Source organism: Cyprinodon variegatus, unplaced genomic scaffold, assembly GCF_000732505.1.
Source record: "Cyprinodon variegatus isolate N-32 unplaced genomic scaffold, C_variegatus-1.0 Scaffold1026, whole genome shotgun sequence".
Classification (NCBI taxonomy): Eukaryota; Metazoa; Chordata; class Actinopteri; order Cyprinodontiformes; family Cyprinodontidae; genus Cyprinodon; species Cyprinodon variegatus.
The window spans coordinates 204,265-224,445 of NW_015151479.1; the positions used below are offsets into that span (position 1 = coordinate 204,265).

Here is a 20,181-nt window from a genome sequence, read left to right on the forward strand (position 1 = left end):
ATTTCTATTTGCATACACTCTGTGTTTACAAAATGGCAATAAATGTTGTCCAGGTCTCATCTGTATCTTTACATGTAAATAAATGATAAATTTTGACATGAAAAAATATTTATAGAGCTTTGGTTAAACCAGTTTATTTTCTGTTTGTTCAGGTAACTGGAAAGGAAGTACCCCATGATCCCAACTGGCCACTGTCTTTTCAAGTTTATGTGACCTTTCATTTCCTGCTGGTACTGTGGACTTACCATGAGTTGTTTGAGAGCAAAATGGTAGGTATCCCTCCCATTTATATGATATTTAAAACTTTGCTTCATTAAACCACTGATAGATTTTTATGTTACTCATCAGGGGTTGATGTTAAGGATTTTTACCACTAGCCCTTTGGGCAAGTGACTTTCACATTTCATTTGCCCAGAAACAATTTTTACTTGCCCAGCATAATGTTTGATAAATATAGTTCCTATTATTCATTTTTGTATATATATATCAATGAAACATGTTTGTTTTTTAAATGTTTTTTGTAATTCAGTATTTTTTAAGTTTACAGGTTCCTGGTGTGTATCTGCATGCGTCAGATAATGAACTCAAGCCTACATTACCATGTTAACATGCTTTTCAATCCTTCCTGCACATTCTTTTCAAACTAAACTTTGCTTTAAACTGTTGTGTGCTTTGAAAGAATATAAATTGTAATGTTAAAAATCTAAAACAAAAACTTGGCAGGTTAAAAACTTAAGATAAGTCACAAGACAGAAGTCAATGTCACAAATGAATAACTTTCAACGGTATTTTTATACAAGATAATACTATTAATATAATGTGACTTTTTTAGAGAATCATTATACATAGTTATTTTATACAGGGTTTCCACAGTCTTACATAATTTCAGAATTCTCTGACTTTTAACTGACTCAGGATTAGTTTTCCCTGATAAAATAAATGCAACAACAAGACAATAATAATAAAAGGTCACCAATTTAACATGTTTAGCTCTATAACATTTAAATGCACCTCTCCAATGTCTAAGAGAAAAAAATTTAATGAACATTTTTCAATGTATGACCTGCATCACTGTACAGAAGACTGCCTTATGATAGCCATATTTACACTGTGCGCATGGCATACAATTATGCCAATTGTCCTAATCCCTGACAAATAATTTTTAATCTAGAGTTATCTGGGTGGTGGGTGAAATTGGTGGAGGGTAAAATAGCCTAGCTGTTGTTTTTTTAGCCTGCCAAGTCGAAAAAAATGTGTCAGATAAAAATCTCCGGACAAAAATCACGCTGTCTGGCGGAAAATCACGCAGCTTTTTCAAATCACACGAGAATGTGTACAAAACAACAAAAATGGTGCCGGCAACGCTTGTGGGTCGAATGTCGGTGATTTTAAAGTCATTTTGAGTGATAAATACATTTTTTTTGAGATCATTGCATTTGCCCGCTGGGCAAATTTGTACCCTCCCGACAATAAAAACTACTTGCCCCGGGGCGATCGGGCAATGGTTAACATCGAGCCCTGCTCATATAAAGCATAAAATAGTTATCAGAGGTGGTGTGGACCATTCAGATTTTAGTCTAAGCTCTATGTGTTTGTTTGACAACATTATTTAAGCCAATTAAGCAGTTTGTTGTGGCTTCTTTATGGTGGACTTAAATCCTATACTTATCTAGTGGTAAAACGCTAGTTCTGTCTAACATCTTGACAGGATGACGGATCGACATTCCCTTTTAAAACAACCTTTGTCTATTATTTTCCACTCGACAAGCCAAGAGACCCCCTTCCTCCAGCCGGAGGAAAAAAAGGAAAACAGATCTCCTCAGGAGTTATCTTTGGAAGCTTTTTTTCTCTCTACAGGCATAGTTTTGGTTAGCCCAAAAGTGCCGTCACGCCCATTCTCTTCAAAACTCCAAAATAAAATGTCTTTTTTTTTTTTTTACTGATCGGTACCTAGACAGAGCTTTTACATTTGTGGTCCCCTTTTAAAACATCCACACACATACATCTTCTCTTCTGAGTTGAGGTTTCCCCTCCCTGTTGGCGAATGAAACACTAGCTGGTGGTCCAGCAGTGAACACAAACGCTTAATTGTCGAGTCAACCATTTCCCAACCCAAATAGCCTTCAGGATGCAGCAATCAGGACTTGGAGGGGAAAATAACAAAGCGAGCTCCATGGCCGAACAATAAATCATGTCACTGTTATGTATTTATGCCTACATGTTCCCCTAGCCAGTTATTTTGTCTGACAATTGATGACACGCTGTTGGACAGTATATGAGCTCTGTGTTAATTCAAAGTCATAAAAAAAGTAAAGTCACTTTTAAATTACATCATTATTAGGTCAACATGCGTGCCCTATTAGTTTGCTTTAGTTGCTTTTACAAGCGAAAAGTTAATTGAAGCTGACATTCGTTTGTTATCTCTGAGAATCACTGAAATTAGTTTCCTGTGTTTTGAGAAATTTTAAGTTCAATACTATTGATGTAATTAGATTATATAAAGCTGATACACTTGCTATACTTTAAGGTGTTTATATGATTTCTTGAAAGCAAGAAAATTTCATGTTTGAGGTCAACTGCTTTCTAATGTCAAATAACTCTCTGGATAAAACAAGTAAAGTGACTTTTAATAAACTTAAAGTAAAATACAGCAGAGAAAAGCATCTGTTTCAAAGCCCACCCCTTGCCCTCCCAAAAAACACAAACAAAAAATAAACAGTCAAAGGGCTTAGCCTGTCATCCGCTGCTGCAACTTTAGTGAAAAGTGAAAAAGGTTAATTCGATTGGGTAATATGAACATTCTTTGCAAGCTAAACTTAAACTATATTAATTCAATTTATTCTATGAACTGTGAAAAGTCCCTTTCCAGTACATATTTATAGGCAAGCCAAGGCAAGTTTTTTGATGTACTACAATTAATTACGGAGACAATTTCAAATGGCTTTAATAAATAAAAAAATAAGATAGAAGGAAAATAAAACATGATAAAGATGTTAAAAGCAAGTAGTAAAGTAGATAAAACTTGGACCAAAGATGCAGACACTATATGCAAGCAGATGAAATCACAAACTAATTGAAAAACAGATATTATGTCAGTGTAATTTATGGTTTGATTTTTTTTTTTTTATTCTGATCAATTTAAAAAGTTGAAAGATGGGCACTACTTAAATCCAGTTCTTATCTAACAAACTTTTTTTTCTTGGTCTTTTAGTTTTCGTTTCTGTCAGTTGTGCATTTCATTTACTTAAAGGTTTACTTTATAGGACATAAGTGGGCTGTATTATGCTTTTTTTTAAGTCCAAGAAACCCAAAGCATGTTACACTTCATTCACCCATTAACACACAAATTCACACACTGATGCTGACAAACTGCGTTGTAGCCACAGCTTCCCTGGGGCAGACTGAAAGAAGCAGGGCTGCCATACAATCTGCACCACCCTGCCCTCTGACCGCCAAGGCAAGGCAAGTGGTGTTTTTCCCAAGGACAGAAAGACTGAGACAGATGGTCCTAGGGCTCAAACATTAAAGGACAAACCCCTACCCTACTTCTTAAACCATTGCACCCCAGCATTAGTTGTATTAACACATGGGAAAGTGTTGGTCTAGTGGTTAGAGCAATGCACTGGTGCTCTGAGAAGTTGCAAGTACAGTACCTGGTTCGATCCCCACAGCCTGCACTCTGGGTCTCTGAGCAATACCTTTAACCCCACACTGCCACACTATGGCAGCCCACTGCTCCCCAAGGGGGTGGGTAAAATGCAGAGGTGAATTTCCCCATTTTTGGACAATAAATGGATTTGCATTACATATCTGCAGTTTCTTAATTCACTTGATTATTAAGTATTATATATATGTGGCAGAATTCAAATAATTTTACATGAATCCGAGGTATATATAAATGTAAACAATCGCTATGTTAGCGTTTGTTGTGCCCAGAGACTGTTAGGAAAAGGGAGGTTAAATAGTTTTGCTGTCTATCCAAATTTAAAGTCAGTCCAGCATGAATGGCAGATGTAATGCTCCTTAGAGGAAGCTAAAACTGAAAGACACCAAAATCTGATCTGACAGTGTTCCTTTAAAAACGGCCAACTAAGGGCATGTTTTTAGTGTGACTTATCAAAATAACATTTAAGAATAAAATACAGGGCTATTTTTATTTCAACTAACAAACAGACCAACTTTTCCAACACTCGTAGTAATGGCAGAAATAATAGCCCCTATAATGAGGTAATCTGCTTCTTGTCAGCAGACAGAGTAATAATGGTGTAGAGATGTAGAGTTAACATTTGGGCCACCACAGCTGGTACAGCGTGATGTAGCTAAGACTATAAAACTGAACCTCTTATTTCTGTATTTTTTTTGCAGTTATTATTACTACAGTCTGAACGTTTGAACTGACATTAGTCTGCTCCGATATCCAGAGTCCTTTAGGAAACAATGACATTTTTTTTTACTTAGTATTTCCCAGGTCTGATTAGCAGGAGTAATTAAGAGTATGGAAACATATTTGTATTTCAAGACTTCACTTTTTATCCAATTGTTTAGATTATTTATCTTGCCTTCTGCCCTTTTTTTCTTCCTTTAACTTTACCTCCCTTCTTAGGGTCCTCCTGTGCTTGCCTCAACTCTTGTTTCTGTCCATTCTGTATGTCATGTCTGCTTTCTGTTTATTGTGTGGTTCTGGAGCAATATTATTGTGTGGTTGTTATTCATTCCATTAGATATGTAGAAGCTTAAACCCCACCACCTGATTTGTTGCCACTATAACTGCATCCCCTCAAGTGCTCCCATATAAAGATTTTAGTAATATCCATTTTATGGATTGTCATGCTTGGCTAAGCATTAAGATACACTGTATGGTTGCATCCAGTGGATGGGTTTATTTCATCCTGACAGTATAAAGTGTCTCCTCCTGGGCATGGGAGCACTGAGATTTGGCTGTTAGTCTCTGTATTGAGTGTCAGAGAAACATAAACCCAAACTTACAACCCACGGCATCCTCTGGGGATACTCTTCTTCCAGCTGCAGTGAGCAGCCAAGGCCTTAGGTTAGAGGACACATATTAGCTCCATGACTTTATGTGTTTGTATGAATTTCCCAAATTGCTGGGAAAAGGTCAGTGGGAGTCTGGATGGGATCTCTGCTCCAAACTTGGTTGTTTTGGCTCCTTTTTAGGGGATTTGTACTGCAGTCTCTTCATCTGTGGTCAAGCCTTCTGTCAAGAACCCTGTGAGATAACCACACCATCTATGTAAACTGGGCATGTCTGAGTCCACTGGATACAGTGTTGAATGGGTGCCATTGCACTCACTCTGAAGGTCAGACATGTTTTGGTTGGCATTGCCAAATAAAAAGTCGAATAGCAGTGTGGTTTACAGCTGCTTCCCATGAAGGTCTCTTGCAGATGTGACTTTACCAACCATGATACTGACTTTAGGTTTTTATTTTTTAAAGTAGCTTAACCTCACATCATTCATATGGAATTGTATGTCTGTCCTAGATGCTGTCACAGTTAACTCTTTTGGGGATGACCACCTATATTCTGCTCACCCTCACCTCCCTGGGATTCATCATCGAGCAAAGGTTTGTGCTTTGCTTTCAATATAGCTGTAGATTTTCTGTATAGAATACTTTAAATGTCTTTTACAGAGAACCTTATTTTTTCTTTTTTGTCAAGCTTTTTTGTAGAGCTCATTTTTTTACTGTAGAATAAGCAAAAATAATTGTAATATCAAACTGATAGGTTCAGTTAAAAAAGGTTTGTTCAAATTATGTTTGCAAACCAACATGTCCCAGTGTGAAACTGGTTAACAGATCTAAAAGACAGCACACCCAGTATTACGATTTTCTTTTCTATTCAAATTCAATTCATTGAGATATATCTGGAAAGTGTGACATTTCTAAGGCTTTCGGGCCCCTGTGAGCCACAGCAAGAAAACATGTTTTTATCGAGGTGGTCACAAAAGAACCCAGAACAACCCTGAATGCTCAGCAGGCCTCTTTGGCCACAGTTGACGTCAGACTTCATGGTTTGACTACAAGAAAGAGGCAAATTTGACAATCATTGGGCTGTTTCAAGGACAAACATTTTGATGATTATTTTAAGTTCTCTTTTAAAGAAAATGCTCTAGATTGATTTAAAAAAAAAGAAAACGAAAGGTAGACTTTTAAAAAGCTGTGTAAAATAACACAACTTCACAATGACAATCAAGCACCGTGAGGATTTGGCCTACTTGACAACTTCCCATAAAGGAAGGAACCATGAATTCTCTTATCAGGCAGACAATCCTGAGGGAAAATGTTGAACCTTCCATTCATGACATAAACCTCAAGTACGTAAATAAAGGTTTTGGTGTGTCCAAGTCTGAGACTGAATCTGATTTTAAATTTGTGGCATGAGCTTATGTATGCATTACATGTTTCAACACCCTACAATGTGACTTAATCCCAACAATTCTGCAAAGGAGGGAGGCCTTGACTTCATAACATATAGGATTAAGTTAACCATTTATTGCCAATGATGGCTGGCATCAGTCAATCAAATCATCAAGTTGTCTGTTTAACAATCAACCATCAATGCTTACATATTTAGCACTTGATAGTCAGCATCACTGAGGGGTGGTGCTCATCTCTAGAAGCCTATGGAGGAGGAGGAATGTCCCATTTAACAGAATTGGGATCAGTCAGAATTGGATGTTAAGATAAATCAAGTAAAAACATTTTTTTTAAACCTGCTCAGTTACTTTTGTGTTGTTTCATGTTTCCTTACTTTCAGGCCATCATCAGCTTTCTTGGAGGCAATTCGCTGCGTAATCATGGTAACATTGCTGCGGTTCAACTACCTGAGATCCCCCATCCCTTTACTGTCTGTCCCCACAGAGGTAAGATAAGCTATCCAATTCTACAGAATAGGATACACCACACCTTATCAAGCATGTCTTTCAGGTGTTCTTCTGATTGTTTTTTTTTTCCTATGTGTTGCTTTTTGCCTTTGAATAAATTGTTGTGTGGAAAAATTAAATATATATACAGAATAGAGAATCTATAAAACATAAAACATACTATTTACAAAATATAGTATATAGGCTATGTACTATATAGGCTATTATAGTATCTAGCTGTTCGTTAATGTAACGCAGAAAGTCAGGAGATGCTACGTTGGTGTAGCTTGTAGGTCCTGAACGGGGGAGGGAGGGAGAGAGGCAGTTTCAAGGCTGTAGTGGATGCAAAGAAACTGTTCTTGTGGCGTGAGGTTTTAGTCCTGATGGCCCGCATCCCCCTGCCAGAGGGAAGTGTCTGAAATAGCTTGTGGCTGGGGGGCGAGGGATCAGCCAAAATCTTCCCTGCACGCCTCAGAGTCCTGGACGCGTACAGATCCTGGAGAGATGGAAGATTGCAGCCAATCACCTTCTGTGGTGATCAGATAGCACACTGCAGTCTGCCCTTGGCTTTGGTGGTGGCACCAGCATACCAGATGGTGATGGAGGAGGTGAGGTTGACTCAATAATGGAGAAGTAGAAATGCACCATCATTGGCAGGAACTACATCCTCTGCTGGGCTTTCTTGCTGAGGGACTTGATGTTTAACTCCGACTTTACAATAGGTCCTGTGTGATAATAGTTCCCAGGAAGTGGAAAGACTCCACAGTGTATGTATAAAGATGATCTTTCTATAACACAATAAGCTAATTATTTCTTTGTTTTAACTGTACAACGTTATATTTGAATAATTTGTTGTGCCAGTTGTATCAAATACTGAGTTGATTAAAAGTAAATATTTTATTTAACATTATTACATTAGACATTTCTTTGAAAATAAAAGCATGAACACACAAAGGCCTTTCCCATTCACTGTGCTAAATACTAGCTTTTTTTTTTAAAATCCTGTTACAAGAGTTTTGTGTTATCCAAGCACAGCAGAGAAGTCGATGCTGCCCGGCCATGCAGTCCAGCTAAATGGGGGCTATTTAAGTAATACCTCAAGGAGTTTATCAAGTGCTAATATTTAAAAACGAAACTACACAAACTAAAGTCTGCATCCTCGTTACCATTAAGAGTTAAAATAATCCTAGGCCAGACTATTGATTGATTTTTTTATTTCTTGCTTGCATCCGCTCTGGTTTTACTTCTCCTATAAATACCAGTGAGTTAAAAATGAGCAGTGACTCCCTCTACTGGATGGCTGTAACACTACAAGATTGAAAAAAATCCATAAGCCATTAATCAACTATTCATTATTAGTTGATTATTTGTTTACATATCTAGTGAGAATAACACAGGCATCCTAATTTATCGACTCACAAGTTACTTTGTACAAATATGATTAGTGAATGTTTAAGCATTGAAAACTTGTACATGAGTATCTACAAACAGTTCCTGGCAGGCGTTGTGTTTACTACTGGTGTGTTGTGGCCTGTTTGCCGCTGATTGTGGGAGCTGTGTGGTCTGTGTTGTGTGAGTGAAATGTGTTTGAGCCGGGTGCTAAGTCCTGCCCCACAGTCCTGTGATCTACGAGTCCAGATGCGTTGCCCAATTGACCATAAAATTGGCTTGCCTTTCTGGGTCTGGCAGCTTGAATGTGGATGGAGGCTGACCTCTCATTATTTGCCCTCCCTCTGCTCCAACTGCCTCCTTTTCTCCCTGCACAGCCATGACTGCTTGATGTCGGCGTGAATCAGAGCAACACTTCTGGAAACAATTAGTGTCGTCTGCCACTAACTAGTTCAGGCCGATGAAATTTGCCATCGCCTTTTTTTTTTAAGTCCTTTGACTCCACATCTGTTTTGTAAAGGTGTTCAAATGACAACCCAAGGTTTTCCCACCTTTTCTTTTTCTCACCATAAAATCTAGTAAAACTGAATTAATTCTTTTTCGAAAGTGACGCTTGACACAGAGTGTATAAGTAACCAGCTGGAGAGCAAAAAAGGCTTTTGATTTATGCTGTACATGCTCCCTGACTCTGTCACTGTGCAGATGTTTCTTTAAGCGATTCATTAGGGCTCATTTCAAGTCGCCGTACATCAGGTTTAGTTGGATAACTGTCTTGCCTGCAGGTGGGGGCTCAGAAAAAAAGACCTCTGTGTATTCAGAATAGTTTCTGACATATTTCTTTCCCTTTGTTCAAAACTACAACAAAGAAAAAGAAAGATTAAACCCACCCCCAAACATTAGACTCTTATAACCATATATGATTCTGAAGCTCTTTGTTGTAAAGAAAGTTTTGAAGTCGGGCCAATCAATTATCAGTCTGTAGAAATATAGAGGAGGCAATTCCCATTTAATTGTGTTCAGACTCACTGTACATTTGAAAGAAAAGAGGGAAAAAAACTACAAAAACTAGGTCGGTTTGTGGTCCCTCAAAACCAGTGGTGTGATATACTGCACCCTTAAAGCTCACAGTGGTATTTATAGTGGCTCTGGAGATTTCCCTTGTAAAGCTGCAGGCTTGACCTGTAAACCAGGGCTGCCTCTCGCTCCAAGCCGCCCACTCGCCACTCTAAAGAAACCCATGTCTGCACGACTCACATGAAGAAGTGTGTGAAGGGGTTAGGGTGTGTTTGGTCGTGAGCTGACTGTGCTTAATGCGTCAGACAATGCGTTCCAAACTTATTGTCACCCCTGGTAAATATAAAAAAATCCTTCAAATAGAGTCATATTTACTGCAGTAAGATGTTAATCTCTATGTTCAGCCACATTATTATATCACTGTAGATAACAATATTGTAAATTTGTTTAAGATGGATTAAAGTGCACAATTGTGCTTGAAAGTTGACATACCATCCCATTAAAGAAAATCATAAATTTACACTAGTAATTCACGAAACTGAAAAAAAAATAATAAAATAAATACAAAAGTATTTCATTATAATTTAGTATAATAAAATATTGACTTAAATAGTTAATTTAAAAACATTTTAAAAAAACAAACGAATTTAGACAAAAGTACTATATTTATGAACAATAAACCAACATACTTGTCATCAGGTGCAGAAGTCTGACTGAACATTTTATGAACATTACAGAAAAAAACAGATTTTAGTGTCATGATTTGGAATTTTAATTTATTATTATTTTTGTCAATTTCAATTTACTGGCAGCTGATCTTTGTATTGAAGCTGCAGTTTTTCTAATAGACTAAAACTCAGAGTAAAGCCACACTTGTGAAAAACGTTGCATCCATTGGTTAGAAATGGCCACGCCAGGACAGATCACAGCCCCGGAAATGGATGCAAGCTACTGCAGGGTCTTGCATGCAGCATTTCTTTTTTTTTTTTTTTTTTTTTTAATAAATTATGCTGTAATTACATATGTAAAACCATTATGAGTATCTAGGGTAGCTCATTCAGGGGAGATTTAAGACAGTTTATTTTCTAATTTTGTAATTGTGTTGGAAAATGTTCCCTTCAATCCGAGGGAGATCTACAGCTTGCTTGTTGCAGTGCTGCCAAGCTGGTAGTTTGGTATGATTTTGTTGATACATTCTTACTACGGTGACTTGCTAAGTCCAATGAGTCATATGCTTTCTGTGTTTTGGTCAGTTTGTATTTATACCTAAAGCTAACCAGTGCAGAGTCCACTTGAAAGCAGACTTTTTGTTCCAAACGAGGTTTTGCTGGCCTTTATTTACACCTACACCACAGATCTGGACAAAGTGGGGATACTAACTCTGGTCCCTTTACAGCTGACTAAGTGTGTCAGGTGTAAATATGCCCTTAGACTGTGGGATAAGTTGACAGATATAATGGGATGAAGTAAAAGCCCATTTCTTCGTTTGAATGACCCTCTCAAACTATAGACCTAAGTACAATGTAGACTCACAAACTCTCTCAATCTGTCTTATACCCCTTTCACACTGGTTGAAAAACCCATTTAAACGGGAACAATCGGCTTTTAGTTACAGTGGGAACAGATGCATGTCTACCCGGGTCAAACAACTCTGCAAGCGACCCGTGTTTAAGTCACCTCTACGCTGATCGGCTTGCAGTGGGAACACCAGACCCGGAGAGGGATTCGGACAGATGAAAGAGCGAAATGATAAAGAATACTGACTACGCTCTAGCTCCTGTCCATGTTGCTCTCCATTATTTACTTCCCTGATTTCCGTCTCACTTTCGACATAATCAACGCTCAACTGGCATGATGCCGTTATCAGACACTCTGCGGTGGGGGACAGTGGCCACACAGCTTTCCAGCTGGGCGTCAGACTCTGCGTTTCGGTCAAATGAAAAAAGAGCCAAAAGCCGATAGTTAGCAGGTCAACCTGTTTAAAAAAAATAAAATAAAATGTGTTTTCAGTGGGAAAGCGGCTATAGTGGAGTAGTTTTACCATCTACTGTATGCTAAAATGCACAAAAGAACATTCCCTAGAAGACCTGCAGGTTTAGCTGCAGCAACAGCTCTTTTAGTCTTTGAAGTCTTAACTCTGGAAAGTTGCATCTTAAAGCACAACATACTTTTTTGACAGATTTGGTTTCATCAAAAAAAAGGAAAATAATAATTTAAGTACTTTCCTGTTTAAACGTACTCGTTAGTGTTGGTATATCACATGTAATAATAATAGAAAATAATAGATTTTTTCCCCTGAGGTGAGAATATGAGAGGAAAATCAATGAGCACAAAATTTCTAGTCACACTCAATATTAACAAACTTACAGAATAATTACAATTTTATTAATCTATGGTAAATAAAAAGACAAAGCCAGTAAGGGAAATGTTTACATTTTTAGTCACAGGACCTTCTCAATAAGTCTGTTAGTAAAACCATAAAACTTAAACAGGGTGTACTTTCACTTTACCGTAAATGTCACCACTTTGATAATTTGTTTGCAGTGCTTTTGTAGTTTATTAGATGGTGATTTCTTGTTTTAATGTCTGTCAGTGGGTGTGTGTACTGCAGTGCTCTTTAAATGTGGTGGCATGCAGGTTGTAATAATGTAACCCAGGACTGTGTGCTGTGTGGGCTTCTGGTTTTGCCTTAAGGTACATGAAAACAAGCTCCATAGTAGAATACAGACACTGCATATTCGATAGTAATTTGGGAGCTTTCCTCTTAAATATCCACTAGCTGTTAGTGAAGCCACAGCAATTTACAAGGAAAGCTAATAAAAAATACACCTCTCTTTGGTAGACAGAAGCAGACAGCGTATCTCATATATTATTGCTGAACAATGGCTGAATCATTAATTAACTTGAGAGTTAAAGCAACTTTAATTGTCTCATTTATTATGTATTTTTTTGTTTTTCCGAAACAAAAACCTCCCAATAAAAAGACTTTATGATGTAGAATAGTAACTCAGGCAAATTCAATTCTTCAGAAGCAATTCAAAGTAAGGATTCAAATTTTTAAACCAAAGTAAGTTTTCCACTTTTCATTCTTGCGGTTTTTCTCAATAAAAAAAAAAAAATCTGACAGTGTAAAAAAAAAAAAGATGAAATCCTCCAAAGCCAAAAGGAGAGGTCAGAAAAATATTATTAAAGCCATACCTAACACAAAGGGTGTTCTTCAGCACCAAAAGACCTTATCTTCAACATTAACTGATTCGAAAAATGTCTCGATCCCACCCTCTTTTCCACAATCTCCTTCAGATAAGACTTATATCTGATGGTATCCTTCACTGAAACGAAGGTGTGAGAGGTTAGCGGGATCTCCTTTTTTAAAACTTTTTTTTTTTAAGCCTAAATGAGTGGTAGCAAAAGGCAGCCCTGAGGTTAACAGGCTTCTATGGAACTGTGGAAACTCAGCGAGCATGACATCATTTGAGAGCTCACAGGAATGGAAAGGAAAGGAAATCTCCTCCCAAGGAGAAAATGGGAATGTAGAGGGGGGTTTGAGAGTGGAACGCTGGGTCGAACTGTCCCGTTAAAGTAAACAGCAGGGTGGTTTGCAAAGGCACACAGTGTGAAATAGTATCAGTCAAATTGTCGGGGATCAAACCCGTCAAAGAGTAGCTGCTTGGTTTTATGCTGTTGCACCGCTTGCCAGGTTTAGCCATGGAAATACAGACCAAGAGGGGGAGGTTCTTGGACTCCTTTACTTTGAATTTTGTGCAGTCAAAGCTTTAATGCGGTTAAAACTGAATAACTTCTTAATTTTGTTCCTTCTTAATTTTGTGCTTTAATTCCCACTAATAATCCGGTTTCCATGACAGCATTACAGCTGCAGCTTCAGCCTGATTAGGCTTGACAGAGACCTCTCTGAAATGCACATAAAGCAGAAGCTGCTCATAAATCAAAGCATACTATTAAAGACGTCTTAATATCCAGTTAGGAATTTAACAAATACTTATTTGCTGAATACACGTCAAAATGCTGCCGAGAGCAGTTTTAGCAACTTGTTCCACAATATTTCCAGCTGCAGCATCTTGTCTGAAGTTAGCTGGAAAAAGTTTCCTGCTGCCAGAATCTGCAAGACTATGGGGGATTCAAACTCTAAAATACTTCGGATCCTGTGTTGCAACATTTGAAGAGATTACTGTTAGGCAAAGACTGAAACAAAACATGTACATTCTCTCCATCAGCCTGCAGAATCGAAAATCATTTCCAATTGGTTGCTATAAAACTCTAAATTCAAACAGTTTGATGATTTATGTTGTGATAATCAGAGTGTCTAGGAACTGTTAATTAATAATCCATGATTTCTAATTCCCCCTGGGTATTAATATGATTTGTTTTTCAAAAAATGGAAAAACAGCACAATATGTTTTGAAGATATGTTCTTTATAAATCAGAAAATGGCAACAAGAACATAGTTTCTTGTCTAGAAACAGCTATATAATGGCAGAGTTGTCATAAAACATTAAGACAAACAGAACTGGGATAAGACGGATGTGCTGAGATAAAGAAAACATGAGAGAAAATAGATTGATTTTATTTATATATTTAAGGAACAGTGCACACAACAAACATTGTTAATAAACTGAAACAACAGACATTGCAGTTGATGAAAACAGCTGCATATACATACATATGTAGGTAATACGGAGGGAAGGATTTAAGGACAGCTTCTCTGCTTGAAAACTGAAGTTGCCTGATAAAGTTCTGAAAACTGACTTGTTTGAGATATGTTAAAAAAAAAAGTCTTCTGCACAGAATCTTTTAATATTTATCTCATGCTGCATATTAATGAAATTAGTATGAAGAATGATTGTCTGGGTATTTTTGCAATGATGACAACTGACGTTTTTCCTCTGCAGCTGGTTTTAAAGCATGTCCACATGTGGTATGATCTGGAGAAACAAGGCTAGAAAAGCAGAATTCTTCCTCTTCCACATTCTCATACAGCCAGCAGCCTCTCTCCTCTGTCATTTACTGGTATTGAACATGATTCAACACTTTTACACATTCACATTTTCTGTACCAGGGGAATTATTTCAACAGTTCAAGATAAATCAATTTGGTGATTATTGCTAAAAAATATTTATTAATTTCACCTCCCAATTGTAAACAACTATTTATGGCTATTTATGCTGCTGGCTATATACTGCTACGCTTTTCCCAGCTGCCCAGAGGAGCAATGATGCACTCTGTCTGTGGAAATTCACTGTTGAATAGAGTAAATTGATAAAATTTTTGTTTGAATAATTCATACTGTGTATGGTCACCATTTTGGAAAATTTGGAAATTGATGGTAGAAATTGTAGAAAAAAGTTTCAAATGAATACGTTTTTCCCGTTGAATGGATAGCATCTGCATTGCTATATTAAACTTTATTTGGCCTTAGATGCCGTGAGCCATGCTGCACGGTGAAGCAGCGGGTAGCGCCGTTGTCTGCAGCAAGAATGTTCTGGGTTCGATTCCCAGTCCGGGTTCTTTCTGCATGGAGTTTGCATGTCCTCCCTGTGTATGTGTGGGTTCTCTCTGGGTACTCCGGATTCCTCATACAGTCCAAAAGCATGACTGTTAGGTTAAGTGGCTTTTCCAAATTGTACTTAGGTATGAGCTCCACACCGAACCTGACAAGGACTGAGCGGGAGAAAATGGATGGATGGATGGATGGATGGATGGATGGATGGATGGATGGATGGATGCTATCGGCCTATTCCCCTTCTAATGGCCCTGGACACCCTGTTGAAGTGTATCTAAGTATGGATTGCTTTGAACAGGACATTATAAAAATGCATCTGGTTAAATAGGCAAAAACATCTCAAACAACTTATACTGGATAAAGATTTTGTGCAAATTAGCAATTCAGCATAGAAATGATTTTCATTAACAAGTTCTACCTTTTTGAGGATTATAACACTACCAAGAAGTGAAAAAACCCATACAGATTTGTGTTATATAAAGGCCTTGACCCCTTGACAAAACAGTAAGTGGCTCATCTGCTTTCTTCTCTTCTGCATGATAGCTCACTTTTCACTCCTGAAAGTCAGATCTTTTTATGTAGTAATTGTCAACTTTTAAATAGAAGCTCTGATCCTGTCTCAGGCATTCTACTCATTGTCTTATCCAAATAAACCATAATACTGCAATCGATCTTTGTTTACCACTTTTGTTGCTGTGCCAGTGCCTTGACTCGCTCTGACAGAGACAGATGTGCTGATTGTCGTTGATTAGTACCTCATTTGATCACCCAGAAAGCCACCCATGTGGCAGGAAAACAAAATTACATCAAGAGCGTTCGGCCACTTCAAATTTTTTCAGGCACACAGGAATCTGCCAAAAGAGTCAGATAGCACTTTTCTAACTACATTATCAGCGAACAGATTTACAGGTTTTGCTCTGGTTGGGTCTCTGAGGTCTTTGGATAGTTGTTGCATTGCTAGATTGTCTGTGCGAATAATTTGTCCTCCTGTCAGCACACATGTAAAGCGAGGGGAAAAATTCTTGGCTTATTACAGATTACTTTTGTTTTTTTAAGATCAACAAGATATGGAATTGATACATTTTTCTCCATCATCATTCACAAAAACACTTGATCAATATATCTGATGAAGGACAGAAAAGAGCAGTCTCAGATGCAGCAGCAGGATGCATGATCTACTTTTTTATGAAATTTGGAAGACATCCACGTGGTGGTGAAGAAGCACAAAACCATTACACCATTTCTACAATTTTTAAATGTGAATGAATTTGTTTTTTTTTGATATTGTAGGCCTTAGCTAATGTTGTTACGTAAGTTTAGAATGTTGTTCAAAAAAATCTAGTGGATCATATAATTTTGTATTTTTTTAGTTAAGATGATTGTTGTGTACGTTTAGTCAGCAATGGTTTTTGCCATAAAAACCCGTCAATTAATGATTATTGATAAATGATGAGCGCTGTTCGTCTAGTTGAGGCCTTCAATGCCTATATGTTATTTTCGGCTCCTGTCTGACCTCCTGGGGGAAAAACTTATTTCTTCTTGCAGTATTTTGGTAGAATGGCCATTGCTGGAAAGGCTCCCCACTCATCTATGGTTTCTCCATGTGTAGATAATTGCTCTCTGTGGTTTAGTGCTGGGATGTACACACACACACACAAACAGTAATACGTTTTGTCAGGGAGACCTCCACCCCTTTGTAAATTGAGATACATCCCTACAAAACATGTAAAGAAAGGCCAATTTTTACTGTAGATGTTTTTTCTTACTTTTATCCCTTTTAAGTTCTGACTGAATAACTATTCGTTTTTTGTTTTTCATCAAACATGTTGATAAGAAAAGAAGAAATGTAGGTTTAGTATAAGCTTAAGGTATTGTTTAGAGTATCTCTAAAGTTAAAAAAGCCAGAATCAAAACAACAATGCTATTGTGAAAGGAAAGAGGCATTTCTGAAACTTGAATGGCCAAGTTGGGAAACTGAACTTTGAAGCTTACAGAGTTCCAATTTTAATGTTTATAAGATATATTATTGTAGGTTGCATTTATTATGTTAGAAAAAATATATTTCCTGATCATAAAAAAGTTATTTATTTTTTCTTATTTTCTCCTATTTTTCTAATCCACCCCACAGTGCCCTGTGATAGCTCCACTTTGAGCCAGTGCAGAACATATAGCAACACAGTGAAAATAACCACTAGTATTTAACCATAAAAGTGAAAAGTGAACAACAATTGACAATCAGTTTGGTTGAGTGAATTTACTCAAGTTTTATTATTAAATGTATCCCATTTCAATATCTATCAAACACCAAGAGAAGGTAGGTAACATCTACTCAAACTGAAACATTGTCAATACAGAAAGACTTTAGACTTGATTCTAACACATCTTTGTGTTGCATGGTAGCAGTGATTCCCCACTACTCCGCCATCCAGGCTGCAATCCTAACTTTAGTTTGATTGAAAATTGTGGACTTTCTTGAACAGAAAAATAAGAAAACCTATAAATAATGGTTTACATACATTTAGATTTAAGATACTAATTTTAAACATCACACCAGCCCTACCATCAAATTGAGCAAATTCTAATTTCTGATATGGAAACACTGCAAATTTTTGATGGGGTGGTTCTTCAGTCACATAAAAATTATCTTATTTTGCAAAACTGCCAATGAAACAGATTTTTTTTGCATCACATGAATCAGTCTGCAACCGGACCGTACTGGCTTGTAAAAACACAAAGAAGAAGACGGGAAATATTTGAGAGATGATAGTACTGTATATTTGAATTTATCAGAAGACAGTATTTTTAGGTAACTAATCAAGTAACAGCTTGCATTGACATCAAATATGATATTTGGCATTGAAAAATCAAAAACAGTAAAACAATTCAAACATTTGAAAATCAAACACTGAAAATTAAAGATTAGTCATTTTTAAGATCTTGTGACATACCTGAAGATTTGGTTAAATTCAACTTCAAAAAGTAAAAACCCTGCCTACTACCCTTACTGTATCAGGTTTTAAACCAGTGGTCTCAAATCATCAAAAAACTGGATCGCAACCATGGAGTCAAGCTATGCAGAGCTTTGCTAATGAGGTAATTTTAGAGTCAGGTGTGTTGAAGAAGGGGAGCTTTTAAAACCTGTTTGACACCCATCCTGGAGTTTGATGCCACTGTTGTAAACATTCGTCCTAGGATTCGTCCAATTCTTGCAAGTAATAGCTCCTGTTTCCATATCCTATCCCGTCATCATTGGCTTGGTCAACAGAAAGAAAACTATTCAAGGCAAGAAGGAAAATCCAGACTGCTGTGCTGAATCTGGAAAGCCTTTAGCCTTATAGACGTCACTACATGATGGAAACATGGATGTTTGGATGAAGCTAGGCAATTTGGGACTATAGCCTTCTGAAAAATTCTACAAAAGAACAAAATTGGGTATATTAAACTGGTGAAACTGCATTATAAAACCAAAACAAATAAAGGTGTGCGAATTAGCATGTGTCACACAGAGAATATGTAAAAATATAATGTCATTTTGTGTAAATTTCCTGGCCTGGGTTGAGGTGAGGTGATGTACAGTACAGCTCCTAAGCTCCAGATAGGAACATCAGCATGTCGCTGTGCTAAATGAACGATGCTAGGAAACATCAGGCTTATTTTTCTACCTCCTCGCTTTCTGGCAGGACTACTTATAGAGCATTTATCATGGCAACTGCTTGCATATTTTCCCTTTGGCTTGTAAGTTCTTATCGTATTGGTGATTTTTCTGAACCTTGACCACTGGCCTCTGCCTACTTCATGTTGTCAGATAGGTTCTATTGTAGTCATTTAATAATTCAGTAGGTCTGGTAGTGCTTAGACGTTTGTGGCTAAGTAAACAAGTTAATTCCAGTTAATTCATAATTATATAAATTACCTTTTACTTTGGGACTTGTTGGTTTGTTAATCTTTTCTCAGGCCATCTTTCTCTGATATTAACTTGTTTTTTTGATTATGTTAACCATTGGGTTTAAAGCAAAAAAGATTTATTAAGTGGGAGATACTGCTTTCCAGTGCTGTTGTTTGTGTTTCGTCGCCACCTTCTGCATGTCTGCAGACCAACTCCCTCTATTTTGGCCACACAGGCATCTCCTTTGAATGATGAGATGTAAAGTGAAATCAAGACACGTGAAAATGGTCGTCCTCTGGGTTTTATCTTATGTTTTCAATGTGGCGTAGTAATCTGCTGGAGTTGTTGCTAACCCTCCACGCGGTCCTCTAAGAGACACAAAGCCAGTGCCTGCAAATACCAGATGTTGGAAGGAAAAACATCTAAACAACTGTAGCATTTAAAACTGGCACACCATCAGACTTCTTTGTGTTTTGCTGCACTTTCACATGAAGCCACCGCTGTTTAACATGTGTTTTGTCTGGCCGCTCTGTGTCGAGCGCGTGGGAGTGTAACTGCGATATTTCTCATGGCAGCGTTACAGATGGAGCTGCACAGAACCTCTGGTGGGACATTAACCTGCTCAGCATATCCTCCCTTAGTCTGCCTTGCACAGGGGCTGTAGATCTGCTCATAATGAACGCACAGGAAGTCCTCCATGTGTGAACAGTGCTGACAGAAACATTTTTTTTAAAGTTTTTTTGATGTTTTTAAATGTTATGTTAAGTTATAATGTTTCTATAGGAATTGACCTTTATCTTTGAAAACTGTTTGATTATTTCATAATTCTCTTGTTGTCTGCTGGATATCATAGGGCTGTTGGTGCTCACAAACTTTTTTTTGTCTGGAGATTTTAGTAATGTAGACCGTTAATGACAAAATCGATCTTTTCATCAATGTTCAGTAAAATATTTTGGGTTTTTCTATGACACTTGACTTAAATTCTCTCTAGTTTCCTCATAAGAAGTTCAGCTGTCTTGTAATCTTTTAACGTTGTTTTCATTTTCAGTCTTTTTGAAGCTCTTTCCATGTTTTTAAAGTAATCTGCTATTTGCTGAATTTTTGTATGTTTTTAGAAGAGAAGCACTGATAAGGATGTGTTTGTATTGAGTTCCTCCCTAAAACTGTAATCTTAAACCTTCCTGTTCTCTTCTAAAAGTCTCACACTCTTTCCTCTCTAAAATAAATCATATATTCTTCCTTAAAAAATAACTTCTTACACCACTTTGCTTTGATACTCAAACAACTTAAAGGTACAGTGTGTAATAATTACAGGGTTATGATGACATATTTGTAATATATTATGTATATGTATGTCATTTATTACCATCTATGAACTGAAAGTCTAAATCTTTATTAGTGTGTTGCCTTAGAAACTGCTATTTAAAATTACAAAGGACTAAGTTTGCATTTGTGGAAGCAGACGTTTTTTTGCGCTATGGCAGCGCAGAGCA

General features: G+C 37.2%; 1 protein-coding gene across 1 annotated transcript in view; it reads left to right on the top strand.

Moving 5' to 3' along the window:
• The window catches only part of agmo (alkylglycerol monooxygenase), a 57,782-nt gene that overhangs the window by 28,399 nt on the left and 9,202 nt on the right, over window positions 1–20,181 (top strand). Inside the window, exons 10-12 of the mRNA XM_015399580.1 lie at window positions 153–269; window positions 5,501–5,583; window positions 6,776–6,881. Coding sequence (XP_015255066.1) covers window positions 153–269; window positions 5,501–5,583; window positions 6,776–6,881 — 306 coding nt within the window. The remainder of the gene's footprint in view (window positions 1–152; window positions 270–5,500; window positions 5,584–6,775; window positions 6,882–20,181) is intronic.